The sequence below is a fragment of the Lepisma saccharinum genome, chromosome 10 (genome assembly GCF_977018435.1).
Source record: "Lepisma saccharinum chromosome 10, izLepSacc3.1, whole genome shotgun sequence".
Lineage (NCBI taxonomy): Eukaryota > Metazoa > Arthropoda > Insecta > Zygentoma > Lepismatidae > Lepisma > Lepisma saccharinum.
Window position 1 is genome coordinate 18,202,713 of NC_139238.1, and position 21,857 is coordinate 18,224,569.

The window sequence follows — 21,857 nt, forward strand, 5'->3', positions numbered from 1 at the left end:
AGCATGAAAGGCATTATTATCCTCATAAATCATGCAAAAAGGGGGTAGAAGTCGGTTCTCACGCATTTGTGTTGAAACAGAGGATTAGAATTTTTTTTTTAACACTTCAATTTCACATTAGCTAATAATGGAAAACAAGCACACAAACTGTTTTTGAAAGAGAGAAAGTGCATGATAAATGCATTCCGAATGTACATACATATGGCATGTAAAATTTCCATCTACAATATTTTCTTTTGACATGGAGCGACGTATTACATAATCAATTCATCCAACTCGTAACAAACCAACATTAATAGCAAATGATATCACGGGCCGCCATATCATTCTGTTTTAAAACTTTTCTCACTTAGATCGTTCGGCGCTCAGGGCCGACTCCCACTACCCCTTTGCTACGGCATTGAACTTGATGAGACTGTATAATATTTTATAATATATTTCTACTTTCATAAAATTTGAAATCAAGGGGTTGCAATTACCCCTCCATCCCCCCTCTGCAGGTGCCCTTGGCCGTCTGGAAGGAAAATGCAAGAAAAATATGAAAATTAATTCCATCTTGAGTACCCTTTAGCCCTGCTACTCTTTAATTCTGCCAGCCTGTTTTTTCTTGTACTTTAATGTTTGACCCTCACCCTGACCCCTCCGCTAGACTTAATTTCCATCCAAGGTTGTGAGCAATGCACCCTGCCCCCTCTGGTTGCGCCACTGAGTGACTGGTTAAGGCACCATGCAATGAAAAACAATTAGTTTTCAGTGAGGAGATTTTTGTTTCCTCGATCATTCATTTAGATAAATGAAGCTGTAATATTGCGTGCATTTCCTGGCAATAAGATAAAAACTGCTTACGCTTAACTGAAATCGCACTAACTAACTCTCTAGCCTTCTTAAACCCGAAGGTTCATGGCTGCAGCAACACAGGCCTTCCATCTTTCCCCATCTTCAGCAAGATCTATATACTCTTTTCCATCCCTACCAATTTCCCTTAGGTCCATCTCAACGTTGTCCCTCCATCTTCGTCTTGGCCTTCCTACAGGTCTCTTACCATCAGGTTTCCCAACAAGAATCCTGTAAACTCCTCTTTCCTCTCCCATTCGTGCCACATGGCCTGCCCACCTAAGTCTTCTCGATTTAATTATTCTAATAATATCTGGACATGCATACAAATTATGTAGTTCTAAATTATGTAACCTTCTCCACTCACCTGTCTCCTCATCCCTTTTAGGTCCAAAGATTTTCCTAAGGATCTTATTTTCAAATACTCTCAATTTATGTTCCTCTTTCAATGTAAGGGACCAAGTTTCACACCCATATAATACTACAGGCAAAATTACTGTTTTGTATATTTTAACTTTTAGTTTCTTAGATATTAAACGAGAAGACAAAAGTTTATGAAGAGAGAAGTAACATGCATTTCCTGAATTAAGCCTATTTTTTATTTCCTCTTTAATATAATTTTCATTTGTTAATATTACTCCTAAGTATTTGAATTTGGAAACTGGTTCAAACGAGTTATCATCAATAATTAGATTTTGATTATTACCTAACACTTGGTTTCGGCCTGTAAGCATATATTTAGTTTTCTCTTTGTTAACTTCCAAACCTATCTCTTTAGTAGGGTGACCAGATATTTGTTGACCAAAAAGAGTATAGTCTATAGGTTGAAGGTGCGCATGCACAAAATATAAAAAGAAAACTAAAATAAGGGTGGCTATTTGTTATTGCTTCTATTATAGCCCCTATAAAATAGGCCTACACTCTACAGATTCAAATTACTTAAGGGTCTAATGTAATTAGCTAATTACAAAAACTTTCTCACCAATGGGCACCATCATTCATACTTTTGGGATGATTTTGCTTTCTTGAGTATGTTTAAATCGTCCTTAATTGTGGTCACGTCTACATTAAATATCACTTTCATTACTTGTTCCGAGTGTTGACACCAGGAGTGTACGTTTTTCCTCTCGCCAATAAGTTTTAATAACACTGAAGAGTTTTTCACAATCAACATTTGTACCAGCCAGAGTAGAGTAAACAAGAATTTTATAAGAGGCACAATCACTTTTAAATTTGACCAAGCCTGTACTAAATCTTTGTACACTGACTTCCACTTACCCATCATTGCTACTTTTCTCCCCCCCCCCCTCCTTCATGATATTTTTCAACGGCTTTTGAAATACCATTATCATTAAATTCCAATGAATTTGAAATATGTTTTGCTTGTTGATGGATATATGAAAATGTCTCTTGAAATTGTTCATAGGAAAGTCTTGAGTCAAGGAGTAAATACCTCAGTTTCTTGACATCTTCAAAACAATGAAGTGACCATGTTTCTAAGTATTTGCTTCGAAAAAACAAAACGCGAAATAGAAGAATCCTTACCGAAATTTTAATAAACGGCAAAATATTTTTTTCTAATCTGCACTGTAACTCTCTGTGCACACTTTTATTTCCTGATGTTGTCTTGTTTATGCTACCAAAATTTAATGGTGCATTATCTGCTACAAATCCAACAACCTTAGTTTCCAAACCATATTGACTTACTGTATCCATCAATACACTTGAAGAAACTATCCAACTTACGTGTCTCAGAAACCGATGAACATTCTGTGTGTGACTTCGATTTTATATGTTGTTCAATATCATATTTACCTTCGTTTTTATGGAAAAGAGTATATTTGTGGATTTTTGCAAATTGAAAAGAGTATAGAGTATATGAACCTCTAAAAGAGTATAATACTCTTAAAAAGAGTGGGGTGTAAGGGGCGCCCAAAAGTCAACCTCACTTCCACGTAGTGCACCCTGGACTAAAGACTAACGAGGCTCTGGCGACTGGCATTATGGCCAGTATAATTTTGTGTGTGTTGTCCTGTTTTTTGTCCTTGTGTGTGCTGAGTGCCCGTTTACAGCCTCAGCTTTTAACAGAAGTCAGAACATTTTAAGATTTTTAGTGATACAACGTTAGAGTTGTTATTTGTAATGATAAGGGGCTGGCCCCCATATAATGTGACGGGAGCAAAATAGCCTCAGTGCTGACGCTCCCAAAATTTTAAATTCTAATTCTAATTCTTAAAAAGAGTATGTCTGGTCACCCTATCTTCAGCAGTTTTGAAAAATATTCTAGCATCATTCTTAATTGTATTCACATCATCCTCCAGTAAGTCTACATCATCTGCATATGCTAACAACTGAGTCACCCCATTTAATTTTAGTCCTTCTTTAGTTTCTTTTACCTTCCTTACAGCCTATTCTAAGGCAAAATTAAAGAGCAATGGAGATAATGCATCTCCTTGTTTTAACCCATCATGAATTGTAAATTTGTCAGACATATTAATACCCACACGAATTTTACTTTCTGTTTCACTGGTGCATATTTTTATCATACTAACAAGCTTCTTAGGTATTCCAAACTCTACTAATATATTATATAATTTATCTCTTTTGACCGAATCATATGCTTTTTTGAAATCAATGAATAGCTGATGGACATTTTGATTATATTCCCACTTTTTTCAAGTGTCTGTCTGATGTGAAAAATTTGGTCTGTAGTTGATCTGTTACGTTTATATCCACATTGATAATCACCTATAACTTCATTAGCATATGGTGTTAGTCTTGTTAAAAGAATGTTAGACAATATTTTGTATGTTGTTGAGAGTAGAGAAATTCCACGGTAATTATTGCAGTTCATTTTTTCAACTTTTTTTTATACAAAGGAACAATTATGCATTCTTTCCACTGTTGAGGGATTTCTTCCTTATTCCATATTAAACAAATTAATTTATGAATTTGACATATTAATGAATTTCCACCATATTTAATTAACTCAGCTGGTATTAAATCAATGCCAGGTGCTTTGTTATTCTTTAGCCTTTTAATAGCATCTTTAACTTCAGTCAAGTTAGGTTCTGGAACTAAAGGTTCTGCTGTGTGTACTTCATTCACTTCTGATTTATCTCCTACATGGACATTTAAAAGGTCATTAAAGTAGTTCTTCCATCTATTTAGAATGTCGCTTGGGTCAGCTAGAAAATCACCGTCTTTATCTTTTATCAAGTTTACTTTAGGTTGCCACCCCTTTCTAAACTCATTTACACCTTTATATAAATCTCTGATATTTTTATTTTTGCTGTTTGTTTCAATTTCGTTAATTTTGCTTTTCAAGTAATCTCTTTTTTTACTTCTAAACGTGCGGTTAACTTCTCGCTTTATTCTATTATAATTGTTTAGATTTGTGTCATCAGAGTTATTTAACCACCTAAGTCTAGCCTGATTTCTTATTTCTATTAGATTATGACATTCATTATCAAACCATGGCTTACTTTTTCTCGGTTTATGGTATCCTATACTTTCTTTAGCTGCTGATTCTATTGCATTACGTATGTGCTCCCAATTCTTATTTACTGCTGTTTCATTTATATTTTCATCATTTAAATCCTGCAAAACATCAAATCTATTTGACAGTTTAATTTGGTAATCTTTCTTAATTCTTTCATCAGCAAATTTTCCTGTATTAAATTTTAGAACTTTTAGATTTTGTTGCTTATGATTTATCACTGCGAGTCTTTGTCTTAATTTATCAATTACTAAATAATGGTCATTGGCACAGTCAGCACCTCTAGGTGTACGAACGTCAATTATACTAGTATGCCTTCTCTTATCAATGAGAATATGATCTATCTGATTATGAGTTTTACCATCTGGAGAAGACCAAGTATATTTATGTTTAAAAGTGGTACTTTTCACAATTAAATTTTTTGAGGTTGCAAAAGTAATCAATCTTATACCATTATCATTACTTAATTCATGAAGACTTTCTTTACCAATCGTGGGTTTAAATGTCTCTTCTTTGCCAATCTGTGCATTACAGTCACCTAACAGAATTTTCATATCATACTGAGAAAATTTATCAAAGACCTGTTCTAACTGTATAAAAATCATCTTTAGTATTATCATCTTTATCTTCCGTTGGTGCATGTATGTTTATTAAAATAAACTGAAATCGCTAAGTATATAAATTCTCCTTGGAGGAGAGAGCTCCTCCTAGGACTTCGTAGGATTTAGGAGCTACGTAAGTAGGCAACACTGGCTGCAGCCATCCACGTGGAGCGACACGCTGCCGGAGGGCTGTTTCCTTCCAGCAGGTTTTGCAGGCGCCCAGGTCTTGTTGAATGCCCAGTTACCTTGTAAGCGCAGAGCACCTTGAAGACCAAGAACCTGGGTAAAGATGCAAGTCGACTCGTTGCCGTGGGCAGGCGAGCAGGTATACCTGTCCTCGCGGGCAGTGGGTAGGTAAAAGGCAGACTATGCAGGCCTCTAAGTGAGACGACGTTTTGCAACGAAATTTCCTGGTGTTCCCATTCCATATAGGACCACTATATTAAACCTCGTAAAAAAGTTTAGAGTAACAGGGTCAGTTCTGAAAGTGGAAAGAAAAATGGGGAAATCTAAAAAATAAAGTATACAAAGGCGATCTGCACACAATCCGTGAGTTAAGAGTATTGTACGAGAAATCGGGAGAATTACAGTAGACGAACTTGCATGTGTAAATGCCAATTTCCTTGGGAGATGCCAGGAATGTGTTGCAAGGTTAGTACACAATATGAAAACTGTAATTTTAATAGCAGACTCTACCGACTGTTGCGGACCCGTTCAAAGGGAAAGAAAAGTGCTGATGCCGGGCCGCTTGCCACAGTGTCTTGTAGCGAATGTCAGGGAATGCTCTGTATTTATATTGCATAACGAGTACTAACCAGCGTTATAAGAGTTGTTGAAAGTAATTCGCATACTATCTCGGCCCAGAGCTAAAACGAACGCACTCTATTAAGACTACTTACAGTGGAGTCACCGTACTAACCAGTGTGCAATCACAGTGCAGAATGGTTATTTTGACAAAATCTCCTGTTTCCCTACTGGCTGCTTTGGGGAGGGGAATTTTTAACGTTGTCAGTTCTTGCCCAAAAGGTGGGCATAATTGACTGTTTGACCGCAAGTTCCTTCGCAGTTAAACATGGGAACAAAGGGTCACTGCCACAAAGGCGGTTCCCATGCCGGATATAAGAGCAGCAGGACTGTAAGACTAAAGCATTTTCCTTAAAATTTGTCAAACTAATTCTACTGTGTAAAGTGAAGAAACTTTATTGGCATTTTGATGCCATAACATATTTGACAGAATCAGTCCTAATTATCTTAGCATTTTGTGTAGCATAACCAATCAGAAGTGAGCTCTACATCCCAAGGGTAGATGTAGTGGTGGCCAAGTGTGATGTAAACAATCTAATACGTAGAAATTTTCAGCGAAAAATGCAGGCTCGACTCGAACCCGCGTCTCTGGCCAGCCTGGCCTCGCCTGCTCAGTGGTTAGAGCAATGGCACAGTATGCCAGAGACCTGGGTTCGAGTCCTGGTCGAGCCTGCATTTTTCGCTGAAAATTTCTACGTAGTACATCTCCTGTGTGTGCCTAATCTACAATAAACAATGTAACATCTTTAAAAGCTGATAACTATTCAACCGAAAGGAAAAAGGTTTCCTAGGAAACCGTATTAGGTAAAAGGTAAAGGGCTCCCCTGTGCTTAGCACCATGCCATGAAGGGGGTGTGGGGGGAACGCCCCAACTTTCTTGATCCGGTTGTGAGTGGGGGTGATGTGATCAGCATCACGCCCCAGGGTTTCCCCCAGGTACCCATGTCATTCGATGTGGGTGGGCACCGGGGCCGCTTCCATTAGAAAAGTTCCCGGATTTGAACCGGTACAAATCAATTGTGCTGCTTAAACACAGAATTTATAGCATACAGTATACATATGGAAGAACCTCTTAGTTACTTGTTTTTCATGAGGTCTCATTAATACAGTAACTAATAGAGGAAATAGTTATTTAAGTAAAAACTGCAAAACTTTGGATAATTTATACTGCATGAAAAGCATACAATGTTTTTTCTACATCCTTCACATTGCAATTGCAAGTACTAACTAGAATGCAAACATGAAATGGTTCCACGTAAATTATTGTCTACTATAAAAAAATGCTACTTATTTTTGGAAGTATTTATGCTAGCAAAAATGTTAAGGAAATGATTTTATCTAAAGCAGGCCTAAGCTACTTCATGAATGGTGAAAAATGCCCCTTTGTCAAATTACTTTTATTCGAACAGTAAATACGGATATTTTATAACTTATAAACCTAGAATATGGTGTATAGTCGTGGAAAGAAATACTTCCCCCATAAGCCTACTGGTATAAGGCTCTGTGGGGGAAGTATTTTTTTTTCTATGACTACACAATCCCCTAAATTTGAGGCTTGGCCGGTAACATGTACATGTCACTTATAGCTTGTATGGGGGGACAATTTTCTCAATAGCATGCATTGTCGCCTCAATCTGTTTGTAGCAGAGGCACACAGATTGTATGGGGCCCATGTAGCTTCTCTTGCTTCAGCATGAAACACTCATGTCGCTTCGGTCTGAAAGCTCCCTTACAAAAGAGTACCGAAACCTTTCTTCACTGCATCTTGCACTTGATTTTAATTCCTCCAACTTTCCTTGACCAATTTTCATTTCCCCGACTTTCGAGAAACTGCTAACAAGACTGGTGGAAAAAATAGCATGCAATGTTAATTGGACATTATCCATCATCTAGTGCTTTAAACTATACTTAAAGCACTAGACAATCGAAATCGCATGCTAATGTAGAACCATTGTCACAAACATTCAGAGAATTAAGTGGAAATACCAAACATTGGTATGTCTTAACCTGAGAGGATGAGAAATGGGTGACAAACGTAACATGTGGTGGAGCATCCAACCACAACACAACACAACTCGGCACGGCACTCCATGTTCGTGAAAGTGACAGCCAGATCTGTCACATGTTCTCGCGTAAACCCTCCAGCGGAAATGATTTATTCATGTACACATGCTCCTCCATATGAGAAAGTCTGGTAGGTTAAATCAGGTGAACTTGGAGGCCATACTCACACGATAGAAGGTATGAGATGGATGTAAACATGGCAAAACTTCTACTAGAAGGAATGGAAGATGATGCATTCTGAAGCAGTGCAGGAAACTAACTTCTTTCATCCACATAAATGAAGTGCAATAAGGACAAGTTTTAGCTTCCAGCAATTATATTTTCCTCTATTATTATTTTTGAACTTTAATGTTTTTTTACACTTCTGTTTAGTATAATAATGAAATTAATTTTAACCTTCACAAAAAAGGGCCAGGGTTGGCTATGGAGACCTGGAGGCCAGTTAATATATATTTTTAATAAAATCCCAGTTCTCTTAAATTGCTAATTTATCCCTAGGCTGTAATCAAATTGATCGGTAACGTTGACTTATTTCCATCCCTGGAAAGCTCTCATGGCCAGCCACCATTGGATGAATTTCTATTTCCCAAAACAACATTTAGTTGCATGGGTTGAATGTGTGTGTTTTGAAACTTAGAATTTAGAAATGTATATGTCAAAGACCGAATATACAAGTTTATTTCATAGTTCCATACAATTAATCTTGGCTTGGATCCACATTTTCTGTTTGAAGTCCTTTAAATGTTGGTACAGGTACCCAGGTCACCAATGTGTACAATTTGTGGGGTGAATCTTCGTCCTCATTCCTACGCCGAGACAATCTGACTCTTATACGGAATGGTACGCTCCTGGAAAAGATAATCTTATGTTAATCATAATGCAGTTAACTACAAACTATTTATGGATGACTCCCACGCAGACCTGGATTATTATGTGTGGAAATCTGGGGCTAACGTCATTTTATACTTTTAGATTTCCAATATCTCCTTTTTTCATTTTGTGGCCCTTTTCAATGTATGATTAAGCAGTGTGTCAGTTTTACTAAGAAACATACAGGAAAGTACAACAAACAACCACACTTCCACAACATGTTGCTTGTCCCCCTACATTTTGAAAAATAAACAAGCCTCTGAAGATGCATTTTTTTTAAATGTAAGTTTCAGGAAACCAGGCATCTGTTGTTTGCTTCCTTATAAAGGGGGGGGGGGGGGCACAGAAAAAACACTGACTCCTAGTATGGACATACATAATAGCACGTGTGCGTATTACTCACTTGTGGTAAATTTTAAAAAACACAAAAAATGCTACTACTTTCCCCTTCTTCAGGCTTCACTTATTTTAAAACAAGGGTTAGGTTAAAAGGTACATTTGGACATAGACAAGATTTACAAATCATTTTTTTAAGCCTTGAAAAAAGCTTCCAATGTCGGCATCCCTCCCATTAAGCAACCCCGAAGACGCAATAAAATGTCTACTCCTAAACTGTTAAAACGTCTCGCCTCTAGTCGTCCATTATGGTATCTCAGAACCCCGAAACGTTGCTCAACCAACATAGAACTACTCACTAAATGTAAGTAAGCATTTTTAGTGTTTTTTTTTAAAAAAATACATTATTTAGTATGGACATGTAAAGCCAAGGGGAAAAATGATATGCTGTCAATCACTATTTCCATTCTTCTTTTATTCTACACCCTGTGTTGTTTTAAAGTATGGAATTCTTCTGTTAGTAAGCAAATGATGTCCTATGCTTAATGGCATTTTAATTTCTCATGATTACCACACTGTGAAAAAATCAATGAAAATGAACAATTTGCCTCCTGTTTCTTTTGCATTTGGGTGTTCGTACAATCAGAAAGTTTCTCAAAAGTTACCTATAAAATGAGCATTTCAAAAATTACAATTATTGGATATTAATGCAAGCTTTGATTCTTCATAGATGATGGATGTTTGGAGGTTTAAACTACCGAAGCTAATGAAAATATAACAATTAAGTGCAAATGCACTTGATACCAAAGTTGCCTGCAACATTAAGTGATTTCTTAAGAAATTTGACTTAATGTGTCTGAAGCAAACCCAAAAAATCAAAATATTTTCTGATTCTAGCTGAAAGGAAAAAAAGTTGGTCAAAGTACACTTCGTGCTCAGATAGGCTAATCAGGACTGGACCTATAGTTTAAAGCATGATCCGAACCACTGTACAATGTGCCTCCATCAGGTATTGAATCTGGATGATTTGATTAGAAGGTGACGGCATTGTCTGCCATCAAGGAAGCAACTAAACTGAAGACTATGTTATGTTAGCATTCCCCCTCCCCCTTTACCAAAGAAAAAGACTGCTTCATCAACTTCTGAGCTCTGAATAAAAGCATCGCTAAAAACAAAAAATCCCACCAGCCACTAACCTTATGCCACGTGACCAAACTTGCTTGTTCAAGCGAGTATCGATTCTCACATCATCGGTTCTCATCTGCTGCTTGGCAAATTTCCTGATTTCCTTTATTGCCCTTGGTGCCCTCTTCTTAAACCCAATTTTATGCAGCCTTTTGTGCATATGGATTGTGTACTCGCGCGTTACAACTTCATTCATAGCGGACTTTCCCTTCTTGTCACTCTTTGCCTTGGCCATCTGCAATAAAACAATGTTTACAATAAGGAAACAACAGAGTAATGTACTTAGCAATAGAATACCCATGCTGTGCTCCCTGTACACGTGCACTGAATGGTCTAAGCCAGGAGTAGAAAAAAAAACAACTAATCAGACGAGCCCTTTTTTCAAGAACCAGCATTTTGTTCTTAATATAGGCTATGAAAGCAGTGAATCCAAAAACACTAAATTTGCTGATCAAGGTAGTTTTATTTATGTAAAAAACACTATACACGTAATGGTTCGACCCTGTATCAGGCCCTTCTTCAGACTAAACAAATTAAAATTTTAATTTGTTCCTTAATCTAAAGGTGGCCCTGGTCTAAACATTATGTATAGTTTTTTTTTTTTTTTTTTTTTTTTTTTGCATAAATAAAACTGGCTTGGTCGGCAAATTTAGTGTTTTTGTAACACGGAAACAAGGCTTAATTGTTTACCATGAATCCATCTAAGATAAAGCTACTCATTTTGAAATGTGACCTTAAAACATTTAATTTAGTAATTAATACAAGATTGGATTAAAAGTAACTAATTCTTGGACTGGAGAGAACATCCTAATGAAGTAAGTATGCAACACATTTCAATACATGGCCAAATCTACCATATCACTGCAGATTATAATATTTGGCTACCAATAGTACAAAATCTATAATGGCATGCTTGTTATTCCGATTTTAATGGTACACGTGATATTAAAAAACACAAATACAAAAAAAAATATACTGTACCCGTTATTAAAAAAAACGTAATGGACATTTTCATGGGAACTTGATTTACTAAAAAAAAACAACATTTTTTTAGAACTGTATTTGAAAATTCAAATGGCAGGTGAAAAATTACAGGCCCCATGGTGAACGGGCACACTGTATTTTTCTATTCCTAGTCCAACCCATGTGAAAAACATTGCTCATCCTTTCTAGGGCAAAAAAATGGTGTAAACTTATATAAATAGGGGAGCAAATTTACAATACCGGAAGTATCTTCAATTGCTTTCAAATTCGGCATACTCACTAATTTTGGCCTCGTAATCACGAATCTGCAGTTAAAAATTGGTCACGTCACGTCTAGAAATTGCAAAATAAGTCGAAAAAAGTGGGTCCGTGAACGGAGTACACACCCTTGATTTATGAAGAAAACTAATATATTTTGCAATGATTAGAATTTCAAAACTATGTTTATGATGACCCTTAATTTTAACTATGCTCGCCTAACCTAACCTTACCATGAATGGTTCATGGGGCAATCATGTTTTCAACCTTTACACAAGATGGCATTTTCTCACATGCAAATCACTTACTGCACAACATTTTCAAAGCAATTGGAGATACTTCCGGTATTGTAAATTCATACCCAAATAGGAAATAATGTCATAGACATATGTATCATTGTGTAAGAGGAATATAACTCTAAAAATGTGCCCCTTACTTTGAAGAGCTAACTCTATTTGGAGTAAATAAAAAAAAAAGGAGTGAATTCGAGATGCATCAATTTCATCAATAGTGACTCACCTATGGAAAATCAAGGAAAACATTTTATGTTAATTTGCTATTCGAAGACATGTGTCAATGGAGGCCATGATGATACATCCATGCCTTAACCAAGGTACAAACCATCACATCATCACTCATGCGCCACTTCAAATTTCATCCCTACAGCAACATGGCATAAAAATGCACATTTTATGTACATTTGTTTACTATCGATTTTTTTTACAGATATGATCGGATTTATTTGATTAGAAGTTCTAGATTTAATGGTGTTCATTTTATGTTGTTAATATTGATAGTAATTTTTATGGTTACGTTAAATGTTTATAGTAATCTTAGCAAAGTTATGTTTGACGTGAAACTGAAATCAAGATATTTGATTGCAATGGTCTGTGGGGCAAGAAAAAAAAACATGTGCACATTATAATGCTACCAACTTTAGCACTTTTAACCGAACAATGTAATAATATTAACATCATTAAATACAAAATATCTAACCAAATAACCTATAATATGTAAAAAAAATTAAGAAATATTCATGTACACCTTCAAAATAAGCATTTTCTACGTAGTTGCAGAGTGAAGTGTGTAAAGTGGTACATTGGATGTGTTTGTAGTACCTATGTCATTTGAGTCTGTACCTCCACTAGAAAGGGAAAAAATTTGCAAGGTACATGAAGATTATATTCATTATGAACATTTCCTTTCCCCATGACAGCAGACTTTCTTCAACAGTCACATCCCTGTTTCTAGTGAAGTATTGAGTTTGAAGCTTTTCCTGATTTTGCATATCACATACCCGGTGCATATCGGAACGAAGGCTGGGCCGCGGTAGGTCAATTACCCCAGGGCCGGAGCCCGGAATCAGTGGGCAATTTGGGTAAATTTTTATGATTTTTTTGTTTAGCCCTGAAAAACAACTGCTGTATATCCATCGGTATGGGTGGGGGTGGCTGCTGGAAAAATTTTCAACGTTCCCCCATCTCGAAAATTTCCTGGCTATCGTGATTTTAAAATTTCCCATCCCGCACACCCCTAATTACTACTAGGGTATGATTTTACAATACCGGACCCTTCTCCAATTTCGTCCATATTTCGCATACTGACTAATTTAGGGCTCCTAATCACGAATCTGCAGTTAAATTTTGACGCTCTCGTGCGGAACTTTCAACATAACGTGTAGAAGGTTGTGATTTTACAATACCAAAAAAAGTAATTTCGTTAATAATTCTAATACTCACTAATTATGGAGTCCTGATGACGTATCTGCAGTTAAGATTTGGTGGTCACGTGTAGAAATTGTAAAATAGCATTGTGAATTAACACGGTGATTGTCCATACATAAACAACGAAGCAGCCATGTTTTCTCATGTGAACAAGTGACGTTCGCAACTCGTTACGTTGCATTCAGAAGGTTGCTAAAGTGTTGTACGATAAGTAAGACTAGTTATTTCTTACATTGCATTCAGTACACAAGAACGTTAATAAAGTGTTGTGCGATAAGTGAGACCTTCAGTTGTTCATGTGAGGAAGATGGTGTCTTTTGAAGGAAGGAAGGAAGTACAATGTCCATTTTTCCGTAAGTTTTGCTTTGGAAAAAGCCATTTCTTAGTTTTGGTTGGGTAAATAGATGACCGGACCCCTCTCAGATTTTCTTCATATTTGACATACTTACTAATTGAGGCCTGCTAATGACGAATCTGGAATCTGAAGTTAAAATTTGTCGGAAACATCTTAAAATTGCAAAATAATTGTGGACCATTTACGCTAGTCCAACAAACCATTGACATGTGGTTAGGCAATCATAGTTAAATTTTTGGGTCTTAGTATATCAGGAATATATATTTCGTTCTTTAAGTATTCGAAACACAAAATCTTGCGATAAATAATGAGCAATTGTGCATTGTCGGTTGCGATCACTGACCCCCTTATTTTGCAAGTTCCACACGTGAGCACCAAATTTTAACTTCAGATTCGTGATTATGAGCCCTAATTAGTGAGTATGCAAAATATGAACGAAATTGGAGAAGGGTTCGGTATTGTAAAATCGCTCCACTACTATACTCCATGATGCCTCAGAAAGATCGCTTCGTGGGCTTGCAGCAGACGACAATATGGGTGTGGGTCTGCGATAACCAATCAGGTCCGCAAATCAGCAAGCCCGGTTGCTACAGCTAGTGCGCTGCATCCTTCTGGAAGGGTGAGTGACCTCTGCCTCTTGCTACCTCGACCTGTTTGTTTGGCTGAGGAGCAGACGACGCGAGAGTATCGGCAACAGTGTGCGAGCGTCGTCTGCTGTTAACCCGCGAAACGATCTTTCTAAGGCCTCCTGCAGTATAGATGTCGCTACTGTTTCTCTCAAACACGAAACCCCTTCGGACCTCCTGCGAACATCTGGGGAGAGAGGAACGTCTAGCGGTTGTAGTCTGCAAAATGTGAGTTTTTGGCAAGGTACTTTCAACATCTTATTTTTCACATAATCTGTGCTTTCCAGGAGATAACTGTGCTAATTAGCTTCTGTAACGTTTAAATTACCTCAGCAGTACTTCACGATGCTTCCTTTCGCTTCCATGAACGGAGAATGCCTTGCATATCTGGAGGAGACATTGTTGTGTAAGGTATTTTTTTCAACACTAACAAGTACTTTTCCGAAATCGAAACACTGCTAAATACTTTAAAAAGGTTCAAATTTCGTGTGACAATGATTGCCAAAGTCCTACGATAGTTAGTGTTTCTGCTGCGAGATTTTGAAAAAGAGCATAACACAATTGGAACCGTTACCAAAAGCTTTATTAAGTATCAGTTACTTAAACGAGCAAGCATTGTTGGTTTCCGGCAATCAGACAAGAATTTCTGCAGATTTCCATGTGAGGCTCGAAGGGGGTTTCATGTTCAAGACCAGGATATTGTGAATTATTTTCCTGTAGTTTACGGTTATTACAAGCATAAGAAAACAGTTTTTTCTTTGTGACGTTTCAGGAGAACACACGCTCCTTTCATCAGACATTTATTTTCATTTTGACTAAAGATACAGTTATAACAATGGTTAGTAATTTTTAAACAAAAAGAATCTGTTATATAATGGATGTTGTCAATGTTACATTGTTGTAATATAGCAACTTAACTGTGAAAAAAGCAGTCTATTTTATTTTTATTTTAGAATTTTTTAAATTATGAATCCCAAATATCATCAGGTAATTCAAATTCATCATTGTTTTCACAAAGTCTCTTGATGTTTTCTGTTACATTAAATTTTAAAGATGATGGCTTACTCCATTTGTGAAAAAGAAAACTCCACACTGGATCTATGTTACCATTTTCATTATTTAATTTATTCCAGTGTTCTTCTGCAATGAACGAGGCTTCCCAGACATTCAACTCTGTGTTTCCCGTTAATCTTTTTAAAACCCTTCTCTTTTTAATCAAATGCTTCTCTTCGATGATATGAGTTGACAAACCTGTTCTTGGGTTTAGATTTATAATGTCCAAATCATGTTTGTGCCATCTTATTGCCATTTTCCTTGCTGTTTGTCCCACATAATCTTTTGAACATGAACAACTTATATTATATATTCCTGTGGTTTCCACATCTGGTAGCGAGTTTCTCATTTTGAATTCATTAAATGTACATTCCAAACTTCTTGGTGCTTTAAAAACAATTTTGAAATTAAAACTTTTAAAAATTTTTGCAATTTTATGTGAGAATCCCTTGTGGAATGGAATGCACACAAATTTCTTTTCAACAGATTTTTCATCTTTGTCTGTATTTCTCTTTTCCTTTAGTTTTCTTGCAACTTGTTTTTTGATTTGGTTTATTCTGTTAGTGTGAAAGCCATTTTCTTTTGCTATATTAAAGAGCCTTTCTTCTTCATTTTTGATATCCTCATTATTAGAACATAGTCTTTGTGCTCTCAGGAAAAAATTTAAAAATATGTTATCCATTGTTATACGCGAATGTTCTGATTTGGCATGGATGTATTTTTCCCCCGCTAATTTTTTTCTATGGACTGATGTTTGAATTGTTGAGTCAGTTGTCTTAATTTGCAGATCAAGGAAAGAAATTACATTGTTATTCATGGGTTCGCAAGTGAATTTTATGCGACGATGTGATTCATTTAACGATTTAAATACGTCCATGATGGTGTTCTCATTTTTAGCAATAATTAGCACATCATCTACATATCTGATGTAGAGTTTGATATCCGCACCTATCGCATTAACAATTGGAGATTCTATGTAATGAAGGAAAATGCTGGAGATGATTCCGGATACTGGGTTTCCCATTGATAGACCATTATTTTGCTGATAGATTTTGCCATCAAATATAAAGTAATTGTAATTTGCACATACAGTAAACCATCGAACCATTTCCCATGATTCTACTGGGTTTGTCAACTCATATCATCGAAGAGAAGCATTTGATTAAAAAGAGAAGGGTTTTAAAAAGATTAACGGGAAACACAGAGTTGAATGTCTGGGAAGCCTCGTTCATTGCAGAAGAACACTGGAATAAATTAAATAATGAAAATGGTAACATAGATCCAGTGTGGAGTTTTCTTTTTCACAAATGGAGTAAGCCACCATCTTTAAAATTTAATGTAACAGAAAACATCAAGAGACTTTGTGAAAACAATGGTGAATTTGAATTACCTGATGATATTTGGGATTCATAATTTAAAAAATTCTAAAATAAAAATAAAATAGACTGCTTTTTTCACAGTTAAGTTGCTATATTACAACAATGTAACATTGACAACATCCATTATATAACAGATTCTTTTTGTTTAAAAATTACTAACCATTGTTATAACTGTATCTTTAGTCAAAATGAAAATAAATGTCTGATGAAAGGAGCGTGTGTTCTCCTGAAACGTCACAAAGAAAAAACTGTTTTCTTATGCTTGTAATAACCGTAAACTACAGGAAAATAATTCTATCATGCAAGCAATACGTACATACAAGAAAAACCAGGATATTGTGTTATTAGGTTATTATTTTCAGCATTTAGGGATATCATTTTAATTCTAAACACAACCAACCTAAGAATGAACACATTTAGACACTAAATAGTGCACCTGATACACATGAAGTGGATGACAGTAAACAAATGGCTGCTTGAAAAAAAGAAAAGTAAAATTTCAGTAACCACCAAACGTCTCTAATTCCCTTATTTTTCACATTGATACATACGTATTCTGCATTCCTAAGGATTCTTGAAGGTGGCATTTCAATTTTTCCACGCAAATAATCTCCATTTTAGACATATCTAGTATTTTTTTTTTTGTTCGCCTTCGCTTGCGTTACACGCGATATGGTGGAGAAATCTTGACTAGCGTTGTCCATGATCAGTGGTTATGCAGTGTTGAAACCTTCGTCATAGAAAAATACCTACTTTCATGTTACTGATTTTGTATTTCTTTCCACGTTCGAAAAATAGAATAGAATAGAATAGAATAGAATGGTCTTTATTTAAGCAGGCGTGTTTCAGCCTCATGGGCCGTTCTTACAACCAACCCTTGTCAAAGATACAATAAATGAATAAAAACAAAAAGAAAGAAAAAAAAACACATAATGATCATGATAATACAATAAAGATAACATAAAGATTATACAATGATAAAATAATACATTGAATAGATTAGTATATATACTGTTGAGTAAAGATAAGTAATAAGTCTTCGGTAGTTCAATGTGTATGCGGGGGGGGGGGGGGGTAGGTTAGGTATGCATTATATGATGTATAAGTGCAGGTGCAATTGTTAACATATGAAGGTTAATTAAGTTGTTGGGACAATAGTAAGTTCTTCAGATTTTTCTTAAAACTTTGATGGCAAATAATGTGAGTCAATGGTGCAGGCAGTTTGTTCCATTCCCTGATCCCTGTAACAATGATGGACTTGTTATATGTGGCGGTTTTATGTTTGGGGATTTTTAGATTGTGCTTGTTGCGGATATTATGTTCGGCTGATGTTCTACGAGAACAGATCTTATCGGATAAGTATTTTGGGGAGCCACTCTTAAGTATTTTGTGCATCAAGGTGAGTGTTAAGTATTTTCTTCTATTGTTAATGTTTAGCCAAGAAAGTTTCTTTAAATAGGGGGATACATGTTCCTTTCTGTTTAGGTTAAATATGAAACGTATACAACAATTCTGAATTTTTTGAAGTTTATAGTTTAAGCCCTGGGATATATTACTGTACACTGGAGCGCAATAGTCTAATGTGGATAGGACGAGTGATTGCATAAGACGATCTTTAACATTAGCGTCCAGAGCATGTTTTAAATGATACAAAGATTTAAGTTTCCCCATACAGTTTTTCACAATAAATTCGACTTGTGGCTCCCAATTTAAGTGTCTATCGAACACAATCCCCAAGTTTTTGCTTGTAACCACTTCGGATAGCGGTATACTGCCAAGAGTTGGAGGAGAAGGTGCGTTTTTGTGAAGTTTCTTAAGTGTACCATGAGTTCCTATGGTCATGAAGCAAGATTTTGATGGATTTAATTGAAGAGAGTTTCTCCGTGACCAATTTGTTATAGCATCAAGGTCGAATTGAAGTTTGGTCATCGCATTATCGTGGTTTTTTGTATTACACTGAATATAGATTTGCGAATCGTCAGCATACTGATGGTAGTGGCAATATTGGACAGCGCGGTCGAAATCAGCTACATAAATCATGTATAGTAGTGGACCCAATATACTTCCTTGAGGGACGCCTTGTTGAACAACTAACCATTTAGAGTATGTGACTTCCGGTTCCCGATATTTCACACGTTGTTTCCTGTTGCCGAAATATGATCGAAACCAATTTAACGCGTTTCCGGTAACGCCATAGTGATACAGTTTGGCCAATAGCAATTCATGATTGATCGAGTCGAACGCTCTTGAATAGTCCAACAAGACTAAAAGTGTAACTTCATTTTCATCTATTCCTTTACTTACATTGTCTACGATATCTACCAGCGCAGTGCAAGTACTATGCATTTTTCTGAAACCAGATTGAAAGTGTGGTAGGAAACCTTGAATATGTGAAAGTATTTGTTCATAAATTACTTTTTCAAGTATTTTGGACGTTGTGGATAGAATGCTAATAGGTCGTAGATCTTTTATTTCTGTGGGGTTGGATTTTTTAGGTATAGGTGTTACTTCGCATTTTTTCCACTCTTGAGGGAACCAATCTTTGGAAAGGGAAAGATTAATAATGTGCGTAAGAGCTTCTAAGCAAAAGGGGATGCAATACTGTAAAATAGTTAGGTTTATGCCATCATAACCGCACGCTTTTGATTTCATTTTGTTAAAAATTTTACGTACTTGTTCGCTACTTACTGGGGTAAAAAAGAACGTGTCATTGTTGGGTTGCTCAAGATACGTGTTGGTTTCATCAATCACCGTGTACGGCAAGGTTAGGTTAGGTTCTGTTAGGTTAAGCAGTTAAAATTGTTTTTTAAAATTAGAAAAATATAATTTATCGGGTTCGAAAACACAACGAACCATGCACGGTAAGGTTAGGTTAGGCAAATATAGTTAAAATTGTTTTTTAAAATTAGAAAAATATTTTTTCCCAGGTTCGAAAACCCCACGAACCGTTCACGGATAGCCCCACAAACAATTCAGGGATAGCCCCATGAACCATTCATAAATAGCCCCACGAACCATGCATGATGGCAAGGTTAGGTTAGGCAAACATAGTTAAAATTGTTTTTTAAAATTAGAAAAATTGAAGATAATTTATTTTTTTGGGACATTCCAATTCCTTCACAATTCCATGGTGAATTACAAATTCTACTGGATCTTCAACGCTGTGCAATTTCACCATGCATCATGTGCACGTCATGTTGTCGCAAGTTCGTAAACAGAAATGAACAGTAACGCACGTTTATTTATGTTCTACAACTGTTACACAGTTACAAAACCATGTATTTGGAAACACTGACTGGTTGTTACGTCATTAAAGGCACGCAAAAATTTGGTTCACGTAGTAGACGGACATCAAGGGAACAGCTTTCGTGCATCGGATTGAAATTCATGTCGAAAATTACATGATTTACCGGCAAAAAAATTTAAGCTAGGGGAAAACACACTTCCAAGACCTTCCTAAAGTATAGATAAAATAATTTCGGTAAGTACTTTCTCCTGTAAAATTGAAGAAATACGGGAACGACTGAAGATGACCGGACCCCTCTCCGATTTTCTTCATATTTGGCATACTCACTAATTCAGGCCTCCTAATCACGAATCTGAAGTTAAAAGTTGTCGAAAAAGTCTAGAAATTGCAAAATAAGCGAAAATAAGGCGTTAGTTTTCGGAATGGAAACAGTTTTGTTTCACAAGCAAATATATATATTCCTGATACTACCACAACACCAAATTTTAACTAGTTTGCCTAACCTAACCACGCGCCAATGGTTCACAATTATTTTGCAATTTCTAGATCCTGATACTACCACGACACGAAATTTTAACTATGTTTGCCTAATCTAAACACACGTCAATGGTTCGCAATTATTTTGCAATTTCTAGACATTTCAGACAAATTTTAACTTCAGATTCATCATTGGCAGGCCTCAATTAGTAAGTATGCCAAATATGAAGAAAATCGGAGAGGGGTCCGGTCATCTTCAGGGTAAATGTTTACTATCCTTCGGTCACCTGTGGGGCTATGCGTCAATGTTTCATGGGGCTATGCGAGAATGGTGTGGGGCTACGAATATTTTTTTCGAAACCAATTTTTAACTATTGTAACATATGCGTGGCCCTACCTAACCTTACCGGAAATGGTTCGTGGAGCTATGTACGAAATCTGTCCGAAGGATAGTAAACAAGTACCGTAAATTGTTTTAAGATTTACTTCTTAAAACAATTTACTTCAAAAACATTCAGAAACTAACTTAAAAACTTACATATTTAGATTTTATGTGAATACTTCAGGTTTCAGGACATTTTATACTAAAAATTGATTTATCTTCAGTTACGTTCTATTTAAGCTTTTAATTTTATTTTTGCACGTAGCAAGTTTCAATTCCCATGGAAATGTTCTTAATCCTTGGATCAGATGCGGCCACCAGATTTGATACGATTACTTCTTGATGTTTGGTTAATTTTTTAAAAAAAATGTTGAAAATAACATTTCAGCTCGGAGGATACAATCCAATGGGCAGACCGCATGTGAGGAGCATCGTCTCATACGATGATTTATATATTTAGTAGTACTAATGTCGAACCCATGCAGAGCAATACAGGCACTAACAATATTTGCAATTTGTGTAGCAAGTAAAAACTGAAATATACCTTGAGAATCCTCCGATGATCTCAGATATTTGTCAACCGCAATTTCACTCGAGCACCTTTCACTTGTTGACGATTGTAAAGAGGTGCCAATGTTGCCAGCTATATTCAAGAGTAGACTCATCGCACAAAACCCAAACACCTTATTGGTCAAGCGCCCTATTTCGTCTTCTGACATAAGCACGGAATTCTTTTGTGGTTAAGTTAGGCTTGTTAGGTTTAAATAAGCATAAACAAGTTACATTTAGCCTGACATCAGAAGACGAAATACGGCGCTGACGAAGAAGGTGTTTGCTTTTGGTGCGATACGTGAAATCTTGGTATTTATTTCAATGCTGCCAGTTCAAGTAGGGAGTGCTCGGAATTCCTAAAGGTCGCGAAAACAATGAACACATTTTCATTGCGACCTGAAATTCGTTTCAAATCCATTCTTTTTACGCATAATGATACAGAAATGAGATGTGCAAGATATCTCGGCGATACTTGTTTTCCATCTGGAGAATGCGCCTTCAAATATTGCCGAAATTCCCGTTGTACGTCATTGAAGGATTGAAGTAGGTCATCTATTATGAAGGCTTACAGGTAGGGCCAGTTGGGCTTTCTCTTCGCCCCGTAAACTTAGCATGGGCCGTGAAAG

At 36.3% G+C, this 21,857-nt stretch overlaps 1 protein-coding gene across 1 annotated transcript; it reads right to left on the reverse strand.

Moving 5' to 3' along the window:
* Positions 1 to 8,458: 8,458 nt before the first annotated feature.
* RpL31 (ribosomal protein L31) lies at positions 8,459 to 21,353 on the reverse strand. Its single transcript, XM_083130341.1, has 3 exons — positions 21,224 to 21,353; positions 10,206 to 10,429; positions 8,459 to 8,651 (listed from the first exon to the last, which is right to left on the reverse strand). The coding sequence occupies exons 2-3, from the start codon at positions 10,427 to 10,429 to the stop codon at positions 8,501 to 8,503; spliced, it is 375 nt and encodes a 124-aa protein (XP_082986467.1). The 5' UTR covers positions 21,224 to 21,353; the 3' UTR covers positions 8,459 to 8,500.
* Between the last annotated feature and the right edge of the window lie 504 nt (positions 21,354 to 21,857).